Source organism: Epinephelus moara, chromosome 15 (assembly GCF_006386435.1).
Source record: "Epinephelus moara isolate mb chromosome 15, YSFRI_EMoa_1.0, whole genome shotgun sequence".
NCBI classification, from domain to species: domain Eukaryota; kingdom Metazoa; phylum Chordata; class Actinopteri; order Perciformes; family Serranidae; genus Epinephelus; species Epinephelus moara.
In genome coordinates this window covers 4,332,623-4,348,449 of record NC_065520.1, presented here as the reverse complement: position 1 = coordinate 4,348,449, position 15,827 = coordinate 4,332,623, and the positions used below count along the sequence as shown (strand labels likewise).

The 15,827-nt window shown below is 41.4% G+C and overlaps 1 protein-coding gene across 2 annotated transcripts; it reads left to right on the top strand.

The window, feature by feature from the left end:
- The first annotated feature begins 1,025 nt into the window (after window positions 1-1,025).
- Window positions 1,026-12,204, top strand: LOC126401947 (gap junction gamma-1 protein-like). 2 transcript variants are annotated; one of them, XM_050063530.1, is made up of 5 exons: window positions 1,026-1,244; window positions 7,938-8,209; window positions 8,319-8,544; window positions 8,631-9,311; window positions 10,614-12,204. In XM_050063530.1, exons 2-5 carry the CDS (start codon window positions 7,970-7,972, stop codon window positions 10,625-10,627), a joined length of 1,161 nt encoding a protein of 386 aa, XP_049919487.1. In that variant the 5' UTR covers window positions 1,026-1,244; window positions 7,938-7,969; the 3' UTR covers window positions 10,628-12,204. The 2 variants fall into 2 exon arrangements, with proteins under 2 accessions (XP_049919487.1, XP_049919488.1); XM_050063531.1 differs by lacking the exon at window positions 1,026-1,244 and adding an exon at window positions 1,251-1,423.
- The last annotated feature ends 3,623 nt before the right edge of the window (window positions 12,205-15,827 follow it).

Sequence of the window (15,827 nt, the reverse complement as noted above, 5' to 3'; positions counted from 1 at the left end):
TTTTCCGGTAAACATAAACCCGTAACATCCACCCCGCCCCCTATCCAATCAGAAACCTTCCCTGCCCCAAACCTTGCGCGGACCCGAATACAGGCCATTAAAAGGCGATTAAACTGATCTTCTGTGCAAACCCTCATTCGGAATGAATATTTCCCATGTAAACTACCTGGAAAAACTAATTCCGAATGATTTAATTTTCAAATTGGAATACTGTATACCAGGGGCGTTGTAGTCAGGGGGAAATGAGACTCATTACCCAGGGCCAAAGTACTCTGTCATGTCTTCCCCCGAAAGAACGGAAATCAGGGACCCAAAAAAAGAAAGGAAAGAGAAAGAGAGCAAACTGACTTTGGAAAATCCAAAAAAAAATTAAAAAGGGGCATGAGAGAGACATGGTTCAAGAGAGGGAGTGCAGGGGCCCACGGAGACTGCTTAAGCATAGGGCCCAGAATGTGGTGCTACACCCCTGCTGTATTCTTTATGGCAGTGAATTCCAACTGGTCCAGCCACAGGATCCAGATTTCTCCTTAGTGATTAGTTCAAGGTCCATACAGTTAAATACATTAAGCAGCATGTTGTTGAACCAGTTTGCTGTTTCTGTCCAGTCGCTATCCATTATTTACAGCAGTAAATGGTGCTTCAAATTAAAAGCTCTGTGCTGGATATTTACTATAACTTAAAATAAAGTGTGTTTTCTACAAACTTGACACATTAGCTCTTGTTCTTGTCGGTAATGAATACAGTAATATGAAGGGGAAGCACCTAGGGAACCTTGCCAAGGGTGCTTCATGTGCTACTGTGCCTCAGGCTATTTTTATCTACTATAAAGTTTAGTGTAAACTCCCCATGGAGGCCTGTGGTTGATAGCATCATCATGTTATAAAAGGTATAATGTGATTCCCATAGTCCTTTGTCGCGAGGGCAGAACGGTAGCCAGCGTCTTGGATCTCAGGTTTCAGGCAGAGGGGCCTCCTCTTCTTGAATAGGGCCGAGTTACGTGGAGGTGGTGCGGAGGGAGGAGGAGGAGAGCAGGAGCCTGCGGGAATCAGAGATCTTTCTTTTGTCCTCTTGTTCGGGACCCCGACACATGGGGTCAACACGGGCTGTGAATGGGCTCCGACTGAAAAGACTGGCTCGGACGCGGACGCACGCAGACGCCGATGAGAGCGCGCGCTAATTAGGAAAACCTGGTCGAGCAATTAAGCGCGAGGAGAGAAGCCGCCGCGCGGATTGGAGCGCAGAAGGTGGGTGTTTGGCAGCGAGAGAAGTTTGTCAAGAAAGTTTAGCTTCTTTCTACAAGTTAATTAAACCTCGGCTGAGTCGTTTTGTGCTCCAGCGGCATAGTTTTACAAGCAGGGGTTAGGTTAAATTTGCAAAGTGGGTTCCACGTAACGAGTTTTGGATCTGCGCGTGCCGGAGAGTGGTGAGTCGCTTTAAAGTCCTATTTTCGTCATTTTTAAGCTTCAAAGAAGAAACATTAACGTGTAACACTTTGTAAAAGTCACTCTTAGTTCGACTCGACACGTTATAGAGTCACAAAGTTTGATAAAAGTGCCTTCAATGCTACTTTAAAGACCATAGGAGATTTAACAACTGCCACATCGCAATGGCTAAATAAACTCACACCACAGACTTTAAAGCGTCGCAGTGATTTTCCCTTTTTTTTAAATGAGTAATGCTCCTACTAATGGTGGCTTTAACTTCCAAATCAATCGTGTCTGCGTCTCTTTGAAATGATGGCTTCATCTTCTAATTCGCCGGATTTTTGTTTCCCCACTGAAGCTTGGCAGCACTTTGTTTTCCTGCAGGAATGCCACAATTTCCAAAACAATTCAGTCTGACTCAGCAAAGCGTGTTCAGAGCCGTCAACAGTTCTGCTGTGGATCCTTTAAACCTCCTTTCAACTTCTTTTTTCACTGCTTATTTGAAACAGAAAGGGGAATCAGTACTGTGGGTAAACTCTTGCTCCCCTCTGGATGTCTCTTTGCAAAGTCAAACTTGCTTTTTGCACTCAAGAGACAAGCAAGTGATTGACATTTGTAGGTGCTGTATTCTTCTCTGGTTGCTCATACTGCATGGGGATTTCATGTGCCCTCTGTCTGCTCCCTGAACCCTAAAATCCAGCTCTCTGCTTTTGGTTAGGCAGGAATGTTCACTCGCCTTCGCTTTGTCCAGATCCTTTGCCCAAAAACTCTCCAACCCCCTCCATCTCCTCCTGGAGCCGAGTGACTCCTGAAGCAGAAAAGCCATTAAATCAGTTGAGCTGGGTTTAGCCCACATGAGCAAATAAGCTACTGTTTAAAAGCTGTCTTTGGTTAGCTGTTGGGAGGGTGGCACTGCAAAAAAAAATGTTTGCATTTGTTTGAGCCAGGAAGCCAGTTTGTCAGAGTCAAATAGATTGTTGTTTTGTTTTCCTTTGTGTCTTTATTTAAAGAGGAAGATTGGGGGTATTTAACAGTGTGTTAACAAGGGGAGCTGTAAAAGTTTCATCTAAGTGCATTTGGTCTGTCTGCTGTGGGAGGAGAGACTCTTTAAACTTTTGCGTCATCCCTGCATCTCTGGAAACCTTTCATGGGCCCTGAGCAGGAGCCCGACTCATCTTGGAGCGGTAACACCTGCTGCACAGACTTTATATCACTGTGAATAACAGCTAAGACTCAAAAGTACACCTTGACCAATTGGTGGCACACAGCCAGAGTCTGAAATTACAGTAACTTTTTGGCTTTCCTGCCAAGAGTCAGGAGCCTGGAATCATGTACCAGTCAGGACTAGCAGAAATATACCACCCATGTTTGTGATGTTTCATGTAATTTTGTAGTGAAGGGACAGTTCACGCCCAAGATCAAATATCTGTATTTTTAAAAGTTTTTCATATGAGTTGCAGGGTGTTGGAGATGTCTGCCTTCTCTCAAGTATAATGGAACTAGATGGCACTCGGCTTGTGGTGCTCAAAGCGTGGAAAAAAAAATGTGAAAAACTCAACAGCAATGTCTTTTTCCAGAAATCACGACGAAAAAAAAGTACAAGGAATTAGTCAACTCGTTGATTAAATGTTGCTGCCTTTAATCAGCACCAGACATACTAGTCAGGTAAGCCTATTATGAAAATTGTTAGTTTATGTGAGTCAGCTGCTCTTAAGTTTAAACTCCCATTTAAATATCAGGGAATGTAGTCATTAGGAGCATCCCTACACACACGCTAAAGGATCTGTGGATTATCTTGAGTAACAGGGTCATGATTTCTGGAAAGAAACAATCCTATTGAGTTTCACAAATGTACATTTTGGCACTTTTTGCACCACAAGCCGAGTGCCATCTAGTTCCATTATATTAAAAAGAAGGCAGACATCTTTTCAGCCAGTATCTACAACGCTCATCAACTCAAAACCAAAACCAAAAATATGCGTTTCTTGTTTTTGAGTGAATTGTCTCTTTAAAGGAAACATGCAAATCTGCCTTTTGTTGAAAGCATGATAGAGCTGCAGCAATTAGTAAATAAGTCCATCAAAAATTATTTTGACTGTCAATTAATCATTTCAGTCATTTATCACTCAAATGTTAAACATTTACTGGTTCAAGCTTCTTAAATGTGAGAATCAGCTGCTCTTCTGTGCCATTTATGATAGTCAATGATAGGGTTGGGGGAAGATACTGATACAGCATAGTCCTGTGATATTTTTGTGTGGCAATATTGTATCGTCATAGGGACGCCAAGTATTGTTTTTTATTAGATAAATTATCAATTGCCTTTATAGTCCACTAGACACATTTTGCTGCAATAAACATTGAAGTGAGATGAACAGACTGAGAGCCTTATCTTATTAGGTAAAACAGGTGTTGATAAAGTTTTCCTATAGGGGCAAAATTTGAAGTTCAGAAAAAGGTAATGAATCAAAATGTATCGCAGTATGTTTTATCGTAATACTCAGCATATCGCAACACGTTTAAAATCTAGGGCTGCAACTAACGATTATTTTCATTGTCGACTAATCTGTCGATTATTTCTTCAATTAGTCGACTAATCATTTTATCGAAAAATGTGTTAAAATGTTGAAAAAAATGTTGGTCTGTCTCTCCCAAACCGATTAGTCAACTACTAGAATAGTCGCCGATTATTTTAATAGTCGATTAGTCGATTAATCGTTGCAGCCCTATTAAAATCAGAATAATATTGTATCGTCTTTGGGTTTTGACTGTTGTTAAAACAAAAAAAATGTCAATTTGAGGATGTCACTTTGTCAAAAATGCCATCACAACTTTCCAAAACCCAATTTTTCTAGCATTAAATAATTAATTGTGAGAGTAATTGGCAGATTAACCGATAAAAAGTAATCATTAGTTGCAGCCCTTGAGTGATTGAAGCCAGACTGCAAGAAAAAAGCATGAAAGCACCTAAAACAGAGGAAAAAGATGTAAATATGTTAACAGTATTAAAATAATCTGACACTGTGGACGTTCGACTGACTTAATTGGAGCTTTGTGAAGAGTATTGACTGCATTGGCTCCATGAACCAATTGCATTTCTAACCTCCATGTTGGCAAGGGCAAGTCAAATCCAGTGTAGTGTAGATTTTCCAGCAGCATTCAGGTAACTGAAGTGTGGTGATAAGTTTGTTTAAAGGCTGATAAAAAGGCACAAACTGACCCCTTAGAGGTCAAATTTAAACGTCAGCCTTTGGCGTCTTGTTTTGGCAGTTCAGCATGTTTTATGATTACACTGATATTAGTCACGTCCATTAGTGGTTAGACTGCTGCGGATTCATGACGGTAATGCCTTACATTTCTCGAAAGATGCTTTTGGTCAGTATTTGGATAAACGCTCCTCAAAGCACAGTTTGAACCGGAGATGGCTGAATACCAGATCACAAAGAGTTTCGATGGAGTAAACCAAACCCACTGGTAACTGGGGCGCGTGATGTTTAAAGGGACAGTTCGCCTCATTGGATGTCAGAGGGGCTTTTAAATTTGACTTTTTAGCTGTGATAAACTATGCTAGTTTATGTTTCAAAGTGCATTTTGCATGTAGTGTGTTGTATACCTCTGCTGAAGCACCTAGGCCATGTAGGTGGGGTTTGTAATTGTATGGTGGGGTAAATCAGGTGTCACCTCGCAGCTGTGCTTGTTCTAGTCTCAGACTTAATGTCAGGGTCACAAAGTTGTCTGTTTCCTCAAGCAATTAACCATTCCCATGTCCAAGAATCAACACTTGGACGTAGGCATGATGATATGATGTCCCTGTAGTGGGTGAATCTCACCTTTTTTTTTTTTAACATTTTTTGAGTGGGATTTAATTCTGTATTTAATGAAGGGAGCTGCTTTTTTTTTTTAAACTTAGATCTGAGAAGTGTTTCAAGGCCTGTAATTTTCCCTTTCTGGATCTAGCCAAGACAGGCCAACTTCTAACATGTGTTCATAGCTTTGGTGCAGCTGATGAGCCTTTTTAAACACAAGGGTTTTGTTTTTGGTAAAATATTTGTTCTGGTCAGGCTGGGGCAAGTCAGCCTCACCATTTCTAAGGTGCCAACTCGGCAAAGGGATTCTGCAAAGGAATGGATGAGTAACCTGGCGAGGGAGGGCCTGCATCATGCATTAATCTGAGGAGACATGCCTAGAGATGCTTGTAATGGCTAAAGCCTTGTCCTGTTCCAATGAGTCATAAAATGCTGGTTATTTTCTTTGCTACACCCCGTTTTCTTAAAGTAGAAATGTTGAAGGTAGACTCAATGAGTCCTGAAGACTTTCAGTCCTTTTCTCGTTTAGCTCTATTTATGTTCACGGCTGCAACTAATGGTTATTTTCAGTTGAGTGGACATTTTTGGAAGCATCCGTTTTCAGTCGTTGCACCTAAAATAATGTGACAATTAGCTACTTTTTTAAAGATGCAAGTTGCAGTAACATTAGCCACAATAACTAGATAAAGAGACTACAAAATGGCTAAGCTGTTACCTATAGTTTTCAGGTGATTTGCCAAGCTCATTGTAGATTTGTGCTATTCCAGTTTCCTTTGGCATATCTGGCACTTTTTGGAGGTCATCTTTGTAAATGTTGACACTATTCCAGATGGTTGACTTTTGACATCCTGCGAGCGCACATGTAAGCCTTTTGCATGTGGTCAAACTGTCAGATTCACAAAACAAGGCCAGTTTAAATGTCGAATATGGATTTGGATATCAATTTTTTTTATAGCAATGTTGGGAGCTTTGAAGCATTTTGGCCTTCCCTGATATTCAGTTTACCGTCATACAGGAGTAAAGAAACTAGAGAATATTCACATTAGACTTTCTGTCTTTAAAAAAAAAATTACTCAAACCAGTTAATCGACTATTGCAGCTCTAGTTGTGTTGGTGTTATTCAGATTGGTGTAGAAATAAAGTAAATTTGGTATTTATATCAGTTAAAATATTTTCCTGTGGCCTGTTTGGTCAAATATCTAGTTGGATCTGTTCCTTAACCAAACTGATATTGGATGCGTTTTCAAAGTACGAGCTTTATTTAATGTCTAATATTTGATTTCAGTGCTTAATAGGCAACCTTTTAAGCTTGTTTTGGAAAAAGAAACCTAATAATTTCATCTTGAAAAGTTGCCAAACAACCATAAAAAGTCTAAAGTTGTCTGAATTTTGTTCCCAGTTAGTTGGAGTGGGGGAAAGAAAAAGATACAGCATAGTATCACGATAGTTTGCATTGCAAAACTGTAGCGATATACAGAGTTTGGGGACATGATTCACAGTTGAAAAGAGGTAATACATTGCCCCAGCATATCCCAAAATGTTTAAAGTTGCCATACTATCACACTGTGGCTTGCATATCTTGATAATATCTTATTGTGGGGCGTCCGGTGATTACCACCCCTACCAATTCCCTTCCAAAAATAGGTAAATCCAAATTTCCTTTAAATGCTGATTCATCCGCTTTGAAGGTAAAATCACTTCTAATGGTTACTGAACTGAAAAAGGACCAGCTCTGTTCTCCTCTCTGTCTCGGCCATGTTAAGGTATCAAACTGTGGTTTTTAAGAATTTAAAGGGATAACTCCTGGCACTGTGGCAGGGAATAAATTCCTAACCCCATGCACTGCTTTAGTATCATAATTCCTGTAGTCCAAAGCCACAGCAGGTCTCCTCACGGCTAGCTGCAACTTGCCAGCCGACACTTTGATGTTTGATTAAGCAGCTCGAGCTTAGCACGTCAGGGAGCTGTAAGAATGTGGGTTTACCAAACTGCCACCCCAACAAGTGCGCTCTGACCAGCAAGTCTGATTCACACTGTGTTGTGCAGTTTCCGCATGGATACCTGCATGTCTAAGAGATCTGTGTCTGATTAAAACAAAGCATGTGGCTGTGTTTATTTCTCAGCCCTGCGGTAACCCTAAATACTTGCATGCAGTATTTGCACTTTAATTCTTTCATCATTGTGTGAATGGTAGTTGTTTGATGCATGTGTACACTTCCTATGAATCCAGTGAGAAGTATTTGAGTAATGCCTGGAGGTTTCAAACGCTAAAGCGCTTTTTTTCATTGTTGAATAATCAGCCGATTACTTTATCCATTAATCATTTGGTCTTGTTTTTCCCAACTAACAGTCCAAAAGAGAAGTGTATTCAGTTTAACGTCACATGAAGACAGCAAATATTTACATGTGAGAGGCTGGAAATGGTGAATTTTGCACATTTTGCTTTAAAAATGATTGAAATGATCAATCAAAAATGTGTCAATCAAAGAAGTTGCCAAAAGTTTTCTGTTGATAGACGAATATATGAATCAACGAACTGCTTAGGCTCGAATCTCAAACTTCTGTTGTTCGAACTGACAAAATATTGCGTACAAGTTGCTTCTGTTAGTTCATTGTAGTTTGGAAAGTGGAAGTAAAAGAAAAATGTTGTTTGTGCAAAAGACCATATGTTCACAGTGCAATGACAGGTCACTGTTTTTTCACCCAGAGCTCATTTAGCTCCCCGGTCACCTTGGCAACATGAGTTGGAGCTTCCTAACTCGTCTGCTGGATGAGATCTCCAACCACTCCACCTTCGTGGGGAAGATCTGGCTGACGGTGCTCATCATCTTCCGCATCGTGCTGACAGCTGTGGGCGGTGAAACTATCTACTATGATGAACAGAGTAAATTTGTGTGCAACACGCAACAGCCCGGGTGTGAGAATGTGTGCTACGATGCGTTTGCTCCGCTCTCACACGTCCGATTCTGGATCTTTCAGGTGAGCTGCACATCATGTTCAAAATTAATGTTGAAATGCTATCTTGTCAAGAATATTATGTGTCTGAATGGTTCATTTTAGCAGAATATGTCTGATGTGCTTTGTACAGGTCATTTTAATCACCACCCCCACCATCATGTACCTGGGCTTCGCTATGCACAAGATTGCACGCATGGACGACAGCGAGTATCGGCCCATCCGGAACCAGAAGAAGAGGATACCCATTGTCAGCCGTGGGGCAGTTCGAGACTACGAGGAGGCAGAGGACAACGGAGAGGAAGACCCCATGATTGCTGAAGAGATTGAACAAGAGAAACCAGACAAGGCAGATAAAAGTAAGGGGGTGCAGTTTCAGTATTCTGTCTGATGGGTTTAGCCCCTCTTGATGCTGCATTCTAACCAGTGTCTCTCTATTTTCAAGGCTCAGAGAAAAAGCATGACGGTCGTCGGAGGATCCTGCGTGATGGCCTGATGAAAGTCTATGTGTGCCAGCTGCTGTGGCGCTCTGGCTTCGAGGTCGCCTTCCTGTTTGGCCAGTATGTCCTCTACGGTTTTGAGGTGATACCCTCCTACGTCTGCACTCGCTCGCCGTGCCCGCACACTGTGGACTGCTTTGTGTCCCGCCCCACGGAGAAAACCATCTTCCTGCTGGTGATGTACGTTGTGTCCTTCCTCTGCCTGCTTCTCACCATCTTCGAAATCATCCATCTGGGGATCGGTGGCATCCGCGACACCTTCCGCAGGCGGGCCACGCTCGCCTCACGAGCTCCCCTTCCATCCTCATCACGTGCCATGCCTACAGCTCCACCGGGATACCATGCCACCATGAAGAAGGAGAAACTGAAAGGAGAGCTGAGGGACTCGCCGATGGGTGACTCCGGGCGGGAGAGTTTCGGGGACGAGGGGCCGTCGTCCAAGGAGCTGGAGAGGTTGAGGAGGCACCTGAAGCTGGCCCAGCAGCACCTGGACCTGGCCTACCAGGCAGATGAAGGAAGCCCTTCACGAAGCAGCAGCCCCGAGGTCAACACGGCTGCACAGACGGCCGCCGAGCAGAACCGCCTCAACTTTGCGCAGGAAAAGCAGGGGGAGGCAAGCGAGAAAGGTAATGAAGACAATGCTAAAATGTCCTTAACTTAGTCATTTAATCCAAAGTAAAGCCAACCATTGAATAGTTGTTCTCCTAAAGGTTCAGTGTTTAAGATTTAGGGGGATTTAGTGGTGTCTAGCGGTGACGATTGCAGATTGCAACTAGCTGAAACTTGGAATTCCATCAGTGTTCACTGTTCAGGAGGTTTTTACCGTGAGCCGAATTATCCACAGAGGTCTCTTCCTCTCCATAACAAACTGACCAGGTGATTAAAACTGATAAAAACAATGAGTAAAGCAGTTGCACGTTGCAAATCAGTGTTTCTCCTATGCCATTTGGCACATCGCAGACATGCCGCTAGCCCAGCACCTGCTAATAATGTGGACTCACCTTTTTTCTCTGAAAACTGAAGACCTTCAGGAGGTTTTTTAGTGGGAGCTGAATTATTCGCAGAGGTCGCCTCCTCTCCAAGACAAATGGACCAGGGGTCTCATTTATAAAAGAATCGTAGGATCCATACTAAATATGTACATACGAACAAAAGCCAAACATGGTGTGCGCCATAAAATATTTGACAATTTCTACAATCAGGCCTCTACCTCACCATCTGCATCGCCAGTTTCCCGTCTCCAAAATGTTTGTAAGCATGGGTCAAGTTTCTCCTATCTATTCTTTTTATAGATCACAACTTTTGCATGGGAAGTGGCGTACACCTCCTTAAGGCCTTGTTTTGTGCATATGCAATGTTTGTAAATGAGACCCAAGGTGATTTTCAACTGGTGAAGACACTGAATAAAGCAGTTTCATTTTTAAAAAAAAACGACGGCAGCTGATGCAAAAATGCAAATGGACCTTTAACTGGTTAAAATTTTAAGGTTTATATATGGAAGTATTATACAGAAACAAATTAGACAATTAATAGACTCAAAACTCAATCATTTTATCCGAAGAAAAGCAAACATTCACAAGTTCAGGCCTCTAAAAAGTAAAGATTTATGGCTGAAAATGAGAAATCATTGCAGCTCCAAGCCGTGTGGATGCAAAACGTCCAGAAGAAAAGTGTTGCCAACCTTTTAAAAATACTTCTTCTATTTTCAGAAGCAGGAATCCTCTAGCTGCAGATAATTTTCTGTCGACCAAGTAATTCTTTTAGTTGTGTTGTGAACATGTTACAATAGCTACCTCAGGATTTCTTTGTCAGATAAGGCCTGACCTCAAGTCAGCAAAACATGATGTTACCCATGAAAGAACCTTTTTAAAATCCAGGTTTAAAGTGAACACCCATGCTGAATATTCCTCTGTCTCTTCTTCTCCTAGGAATACATGCCTGAGCGTGCTTCCTGCCTCAAACGTCTGTTCTTCCATTCCTACTGGCCTTTAAACACATTGGGGAAGCACATATGGGAGAGCAGTCAGACCACTGAGGGAGACCAAAGCGTGTATGTGTGTGTGCTTGTGTATGTGCTTGTGTGTGGATGAAAGAGACATGCCTTTCAGTATTAGAGGTCAGTCTGAAAGAAAAGAAAAATGCTGACCGAACGGTGTTGCGACAAATGGTTCATCTCCACGACTCTAAACTTGAAACATCTCGAGTTTCTGCTTGCTGACCTACGTCCAAACCTTGACTGTGCCTTCGGCTAAAACCATGTCTACACCCTGTTCTTTCGCCCACTCTTGTGTTTTTGTGGCTGTGCAATAATCCTCGTCCATTTCAGACCTTGTAAGGATTATCGAAAGCTTTAAACTCCTCTGGCCAAGTGTAGTTTTGTCGTCTTCCTCACAAAAGAGAGGCTCTCTGTTTATAAAATGTCGCCGAATGTTAATGTCTCACTTTGTCGAGGCTTGTTGGCTTCGGAGAGAATCTCAAACAACACAGCCTTCGGTTATGTAATTTTTGGAGTGTGTGTCACAGTGTTTCTTTGCAACGAGGGCGGCTTAACCTGCGCTAGATGAGTCATGTTTAATTTAAACAGATTTGATGTTAGGGATTATCGGTGTTTATTAGCCACAAGTCACACCATTTCAGAAATATTTGACAGAATTTTGAAGCCTGTATATTTACTCCAATCGGCCAAAATGTTTACCTGGGAAATGCTTGAATTCTTTATTGACAGGAAATGTTCCAAGGAATTTCCAAGAATCATTTTTGTGTACAATCAGTTCATTGAAATACCAGTAGAATATTTACTTTGCAAGTTTGGCATCACATATGCCACTTATTTCACACCACTGCTGAAAAGTAGGCACTTGATGTTAAGTAATCTTTCTTCCCTAAATTATGTACGATAAGTTGATTCATCACACTGTTCGTCATCGCTGAAATTCAAAGAATAATTTGACATTTTGTGGGTTTTTTTGCAAACCAGCTGGAAACATCTGTCTTCTGGGCTACTGTCAACAACGAAATTCCATCCTTGTCTTTTGAAATTTACATTCTTCTTTGGTGAGACATATTTTCCATCCTTGACATGCACCACTACCCCTCCGTTGTGCCGAACCACGGACGCTTTCATGTGTCCTGGAAAAAAAACAACCCAGCTGAAGAAAGGATGACAGTTGGCTGCCGATGCACAGCTCGGTGCCATGTAAACACATAATCTTTAATTCATCACGAGGACTTTGATCAATAGCTTTCAGTGTTCATACAGACTTCATACTCTTTCACTGCCTGTCAGTTGGTTTTATGATCTTTGGCTGAAATGATGAAACTACAAAGAGCTGTTTGATGCTGTATTTTTGTAAACATCTCACTTCCAGTTTTGCTACTTATTGCAAGGTACGACATTCCATTTTGAATATGGTATTTCTTCAATGGTTTATACTTTTTTTTTCTTTTGCAAGTTTTGTAGTTTTTGTAACTGTAGAGATTATTTTGTCTTCAGAGTAAATAAATATATTTGAACAGTTTGTTTTGGTCTTTGGACTCTGGTGAAGTTGCTGCATAGAACTTTGTGTGAATGGGACAAAAGAATCAGGAGCTTAAACACTGGATCTGTTTGATATTTACACAACACTGAGTTAAATGTGTCAATCAATGATTTGGTATACATACAGTATAAAACAAGTCAAGCTGCATGTGAAGGTATTGCAGTGTAAAAGTAGGCTTACACTGCCCTCTAAAGGTTTGAATCACAACACTGAAAAGCAACACAATGCTGGCCTTACGGTATCTTTACTTACAGACTGTAGCTAATTCAAAGTGTCAGAAACAAGAAACTTTGATAAGAGTATGTGTTTAGTAAGGTAGATGGCATTTAACTATGTTACAGTGTGAAAAAGGGATGTGTAACAAAGGTATACGTTATCAAATTGGACATTCCAGTACATTGTTTTTAAATTGGTTAGGAGACCAGTCATTCTTTAAAGGATCTATTAATTTGTCAGATCCAAGAAAGAGGCCGTGACTGTCGCACATATAGGATCCAGTTTGACCATTACTTTGTAAATCTATTCATTTGGTATATGAATTGGTGCACTTCCATTGAAAGCTGCAAGAACTATACCATTCCTCCCTTGAAATCTCAAAATTACCCTCATTTTCCCATTTATTTTTATGGTGCTCTGTGGGATGGGATTTCTTTGACATAAAACCCTTACATAGTCTGGATATAAAACCTTCTGATGTCTAATTCTGACATGTAGGGTCCTGTAAATCATTTTACCACTGGCTCATCCAGGAGATAGATGGCATTTAAAAGCAGCTCACCCCAAAATCAAAACTGCATATTTTTCTTCTTTTGTAGCTTTTTGTAAGCAGATTCATTTTCTTTCCACAGAAGTAGACCTGCCAACTGTATCACTGCGCAGAAGGGAGCATGCATCATACTTGTGACAGCAAGAGATGTCAGCATTAATGGCATCGTGTAAGCTTAGCTAACTCAGTGGTGCTAGGTGAGCTTGCAGTAGATAAACGTTTACTTCTACGAGGTGATACAGTTGGCGGATGTATTTTGATAGAAAGAAAATAGTTCCTACATCAAACTGCTCACAACAAGGTCTGTAAATTATCTTGAGTAACTGGGTCGTGATTTCTGCAAAGAGACATTGCTGCTGAATTTTTCAAATGTCATTTTTGGCACTTTGAGCACCACAACCACAACAGCCATCTGGTTCCATTATATTGGAGAGAAGGCAGACATCTCTACAGCTGATATCTCCAACACTGGGCAACTCACACCAAAACAATCTAAACTAATAAATAGCACTACAGGTAAAAGGAAGAATATGTGTTTTTGATTTTGGGGGTGAACTGTCCCTGAGGTCGACGATCACGCTGGCGTGATCAAATCACGTGACTAGTTTAGGACGTCACTGCGAGAAAACTAAACCACGTAGAACGCTACTGTCAACTTTTCTGGAAAGTGCGGACTTGAAACTCCATGACAGGTTTTTGTTTTATGTTGATAGACCAAGTAAAAACGGAGATACAATAGTTTAAAGTTGAAATAAAAATAATGTTTACGCATGCGCAAAGTGTGAACGGTGTGTTGGAGCAGGCGTTGCATTTATTTGAATATTTTCGTCGTTTTTTGGCATATTCAAAACAAATGAACTCAACTTTATTTATATGGAATTTTTCATACGACAGTAACACAAAGTGCCTCACAGAGGTTAAAAACAACAGAACCAAAACAGAAAACAAAAAAGAAAAGAGAAAACCCAACCCTCCCACACCATATAGAGATATATAAGTATACACATACGCACACACACACACACCCACACACACTAGCTATCACTAAAGAGACATGGCCGAGCACCGAGACCCAAGGCAAGGAAAAAGCCACCTCTGGGGGCCGTCCACGCTGAGAGGGCCCTCGGACCACGGCCACTGGGAGCGCCGCCGTAGAGACCACCCCGACTCCACACTGAGGTGCAGTGCCCTTCAGCCACCCAGTTTCAGAGCTGTCCACGGGACGGCCCCCACCAGGAAACACCGGAGCTAAAAATGGACTAAAACGGTAGAATAGGATAAAAGGTATAAAATGGACCAAATAAACAAAAAGCTATTTAGCTCATAAAATTACGTTAATAGCTAGGTAAGAATGATCTAAAACAGAGACATAAAATGCATCAAAACTAAAACCTATAACTAAAATAACAAAAGATAAAGATTAAATGAGATAAGAACGTAAAAAGAGGAAGGGTAAGAGCATTTTTTTAAAAACAAATAGATAAATCGGTTAAAAGCCTGATAAAAGGAATTTAAAATAGATAAATAAAGAGATCGGTTAAAAGCCTGATTAAAAAGATGAGTCTTGAGCCTCTTTTTAAAAACATCAACAGTCTCTGCAGCCCTGAGGTTCTCCGGCAGGCTGTTCCACAATCGGGGGCCATAATAACTAAATGCCACCTCCCCGTGTGTTAGTCCTAACTTGTGGTCTGGTTAAAAGGCCTGTGCCAGGGCGTCGGTGGCTTAGTGGTAGAGCAGGCGCCCCATGTACAAGGCTGCTGCCACAGCGGCCCAGGTTCGAATCCAGCCTGTGGCCCGTTGCTGCATGTCACTCCCTCTCTCTCTCCCCCTTTCACACTTGTCTGTCCTATCAATTAAAGGCAAATATGCCCCCAAAAAATATCTTAAAAGGCCTGTGCCATGGTCCGCAAGGGTTGATATGGTAAAAGCAGGTCAGATAAATAAGAAGGCCCAAGACCGTTGAGACATTTAAAAACTAATAAAAGAACCTTAAAATCAATCCTGAAGCGCATGGGGAGCCAATGCAACGATTTTAAAACTGGTGTAATGTGTTCCAGCCCTCTGGTCCTCGTCAGCACTCGTGCAGCTGAATTCTATAATAATTGTAGATTTGAGATACTCTATTTGGGAAGACCAGAGAGCAGGGCATTACAATAATCTAACCTACAGGAGATAAAAGCATGCATCAGCACCTCCGTGCTGGTCTGAGAGAGAAACGGGTGGACTCTGGCTATATTCTTAAGGTGGTAGAAACCTGCCTTTGTTATGTTTTTAATATGTGGAATAAAACAGAGCTCAGAGTCAAAAATCACACCCAGATTTTTTACAGATTGTGTTGGTTTAAAATCCTGTAGTTTTGGTAAAAGTTTCTCTCTCTGGCCTTCAGGACCAATGACTAAAACCTCTGTTTTGTCCTGGTTGAACTGCAGGAAATTTGCTGCCATCCATGACTTTATGTCTAAAATGCAGTTAAAAAGGGCATCAATTGGCCCTGCGTCATCAGGAGACACGGCGATGTGCAGTTGCGTATCATCAGCATAATTATGAAAGCTGATGCCATGCCTCCTGATGACGTCCCCCAGGGGAAGCATGTAGAGATTAAAAAGAGTTGGACCTAACATTGACCCCTGGGGGACCCCACACACTATCTCATGGGTTCCTGAGGAACATGTATCCATACTTACAAAGAAGTGTCGATCACTAAGGTAAGAGACGAATACGAATACAGTACTAGACGATACTTCTCTAAAGTGTTATTTGTATTTAAAAAATCATTTACTTGGGTAAAAACCAGTTTTTCTAAAATTTTGCTTAAAAATGGTAAGTTGGATACAGGC

Bases quoted from the DNA above. Each gene is read 5' to 3' on its own strand.
- LOC126401947 (XM_050063530.1), top strand. From the start codon at position 7,970: ATGAGTTGGAGCTTCCTAACTCGTCTGCTGGATGAGATCTCCAACCAC. The intron at 8,210-8,318 runs GTGAGCTGCACA...TGCTTTGTACAG, and splicing joins TCCGATTCTGGATCTTTCAG to GTCATTTTAATCACCACCCC. The intron at 8,545-8,630 runs GTAAGGGGGTGC...TCTATTTTCAAG, and splicing joins ACCAGACAAGGCAGATAAAA to GCTCAGAGAAAAAGCATGAC.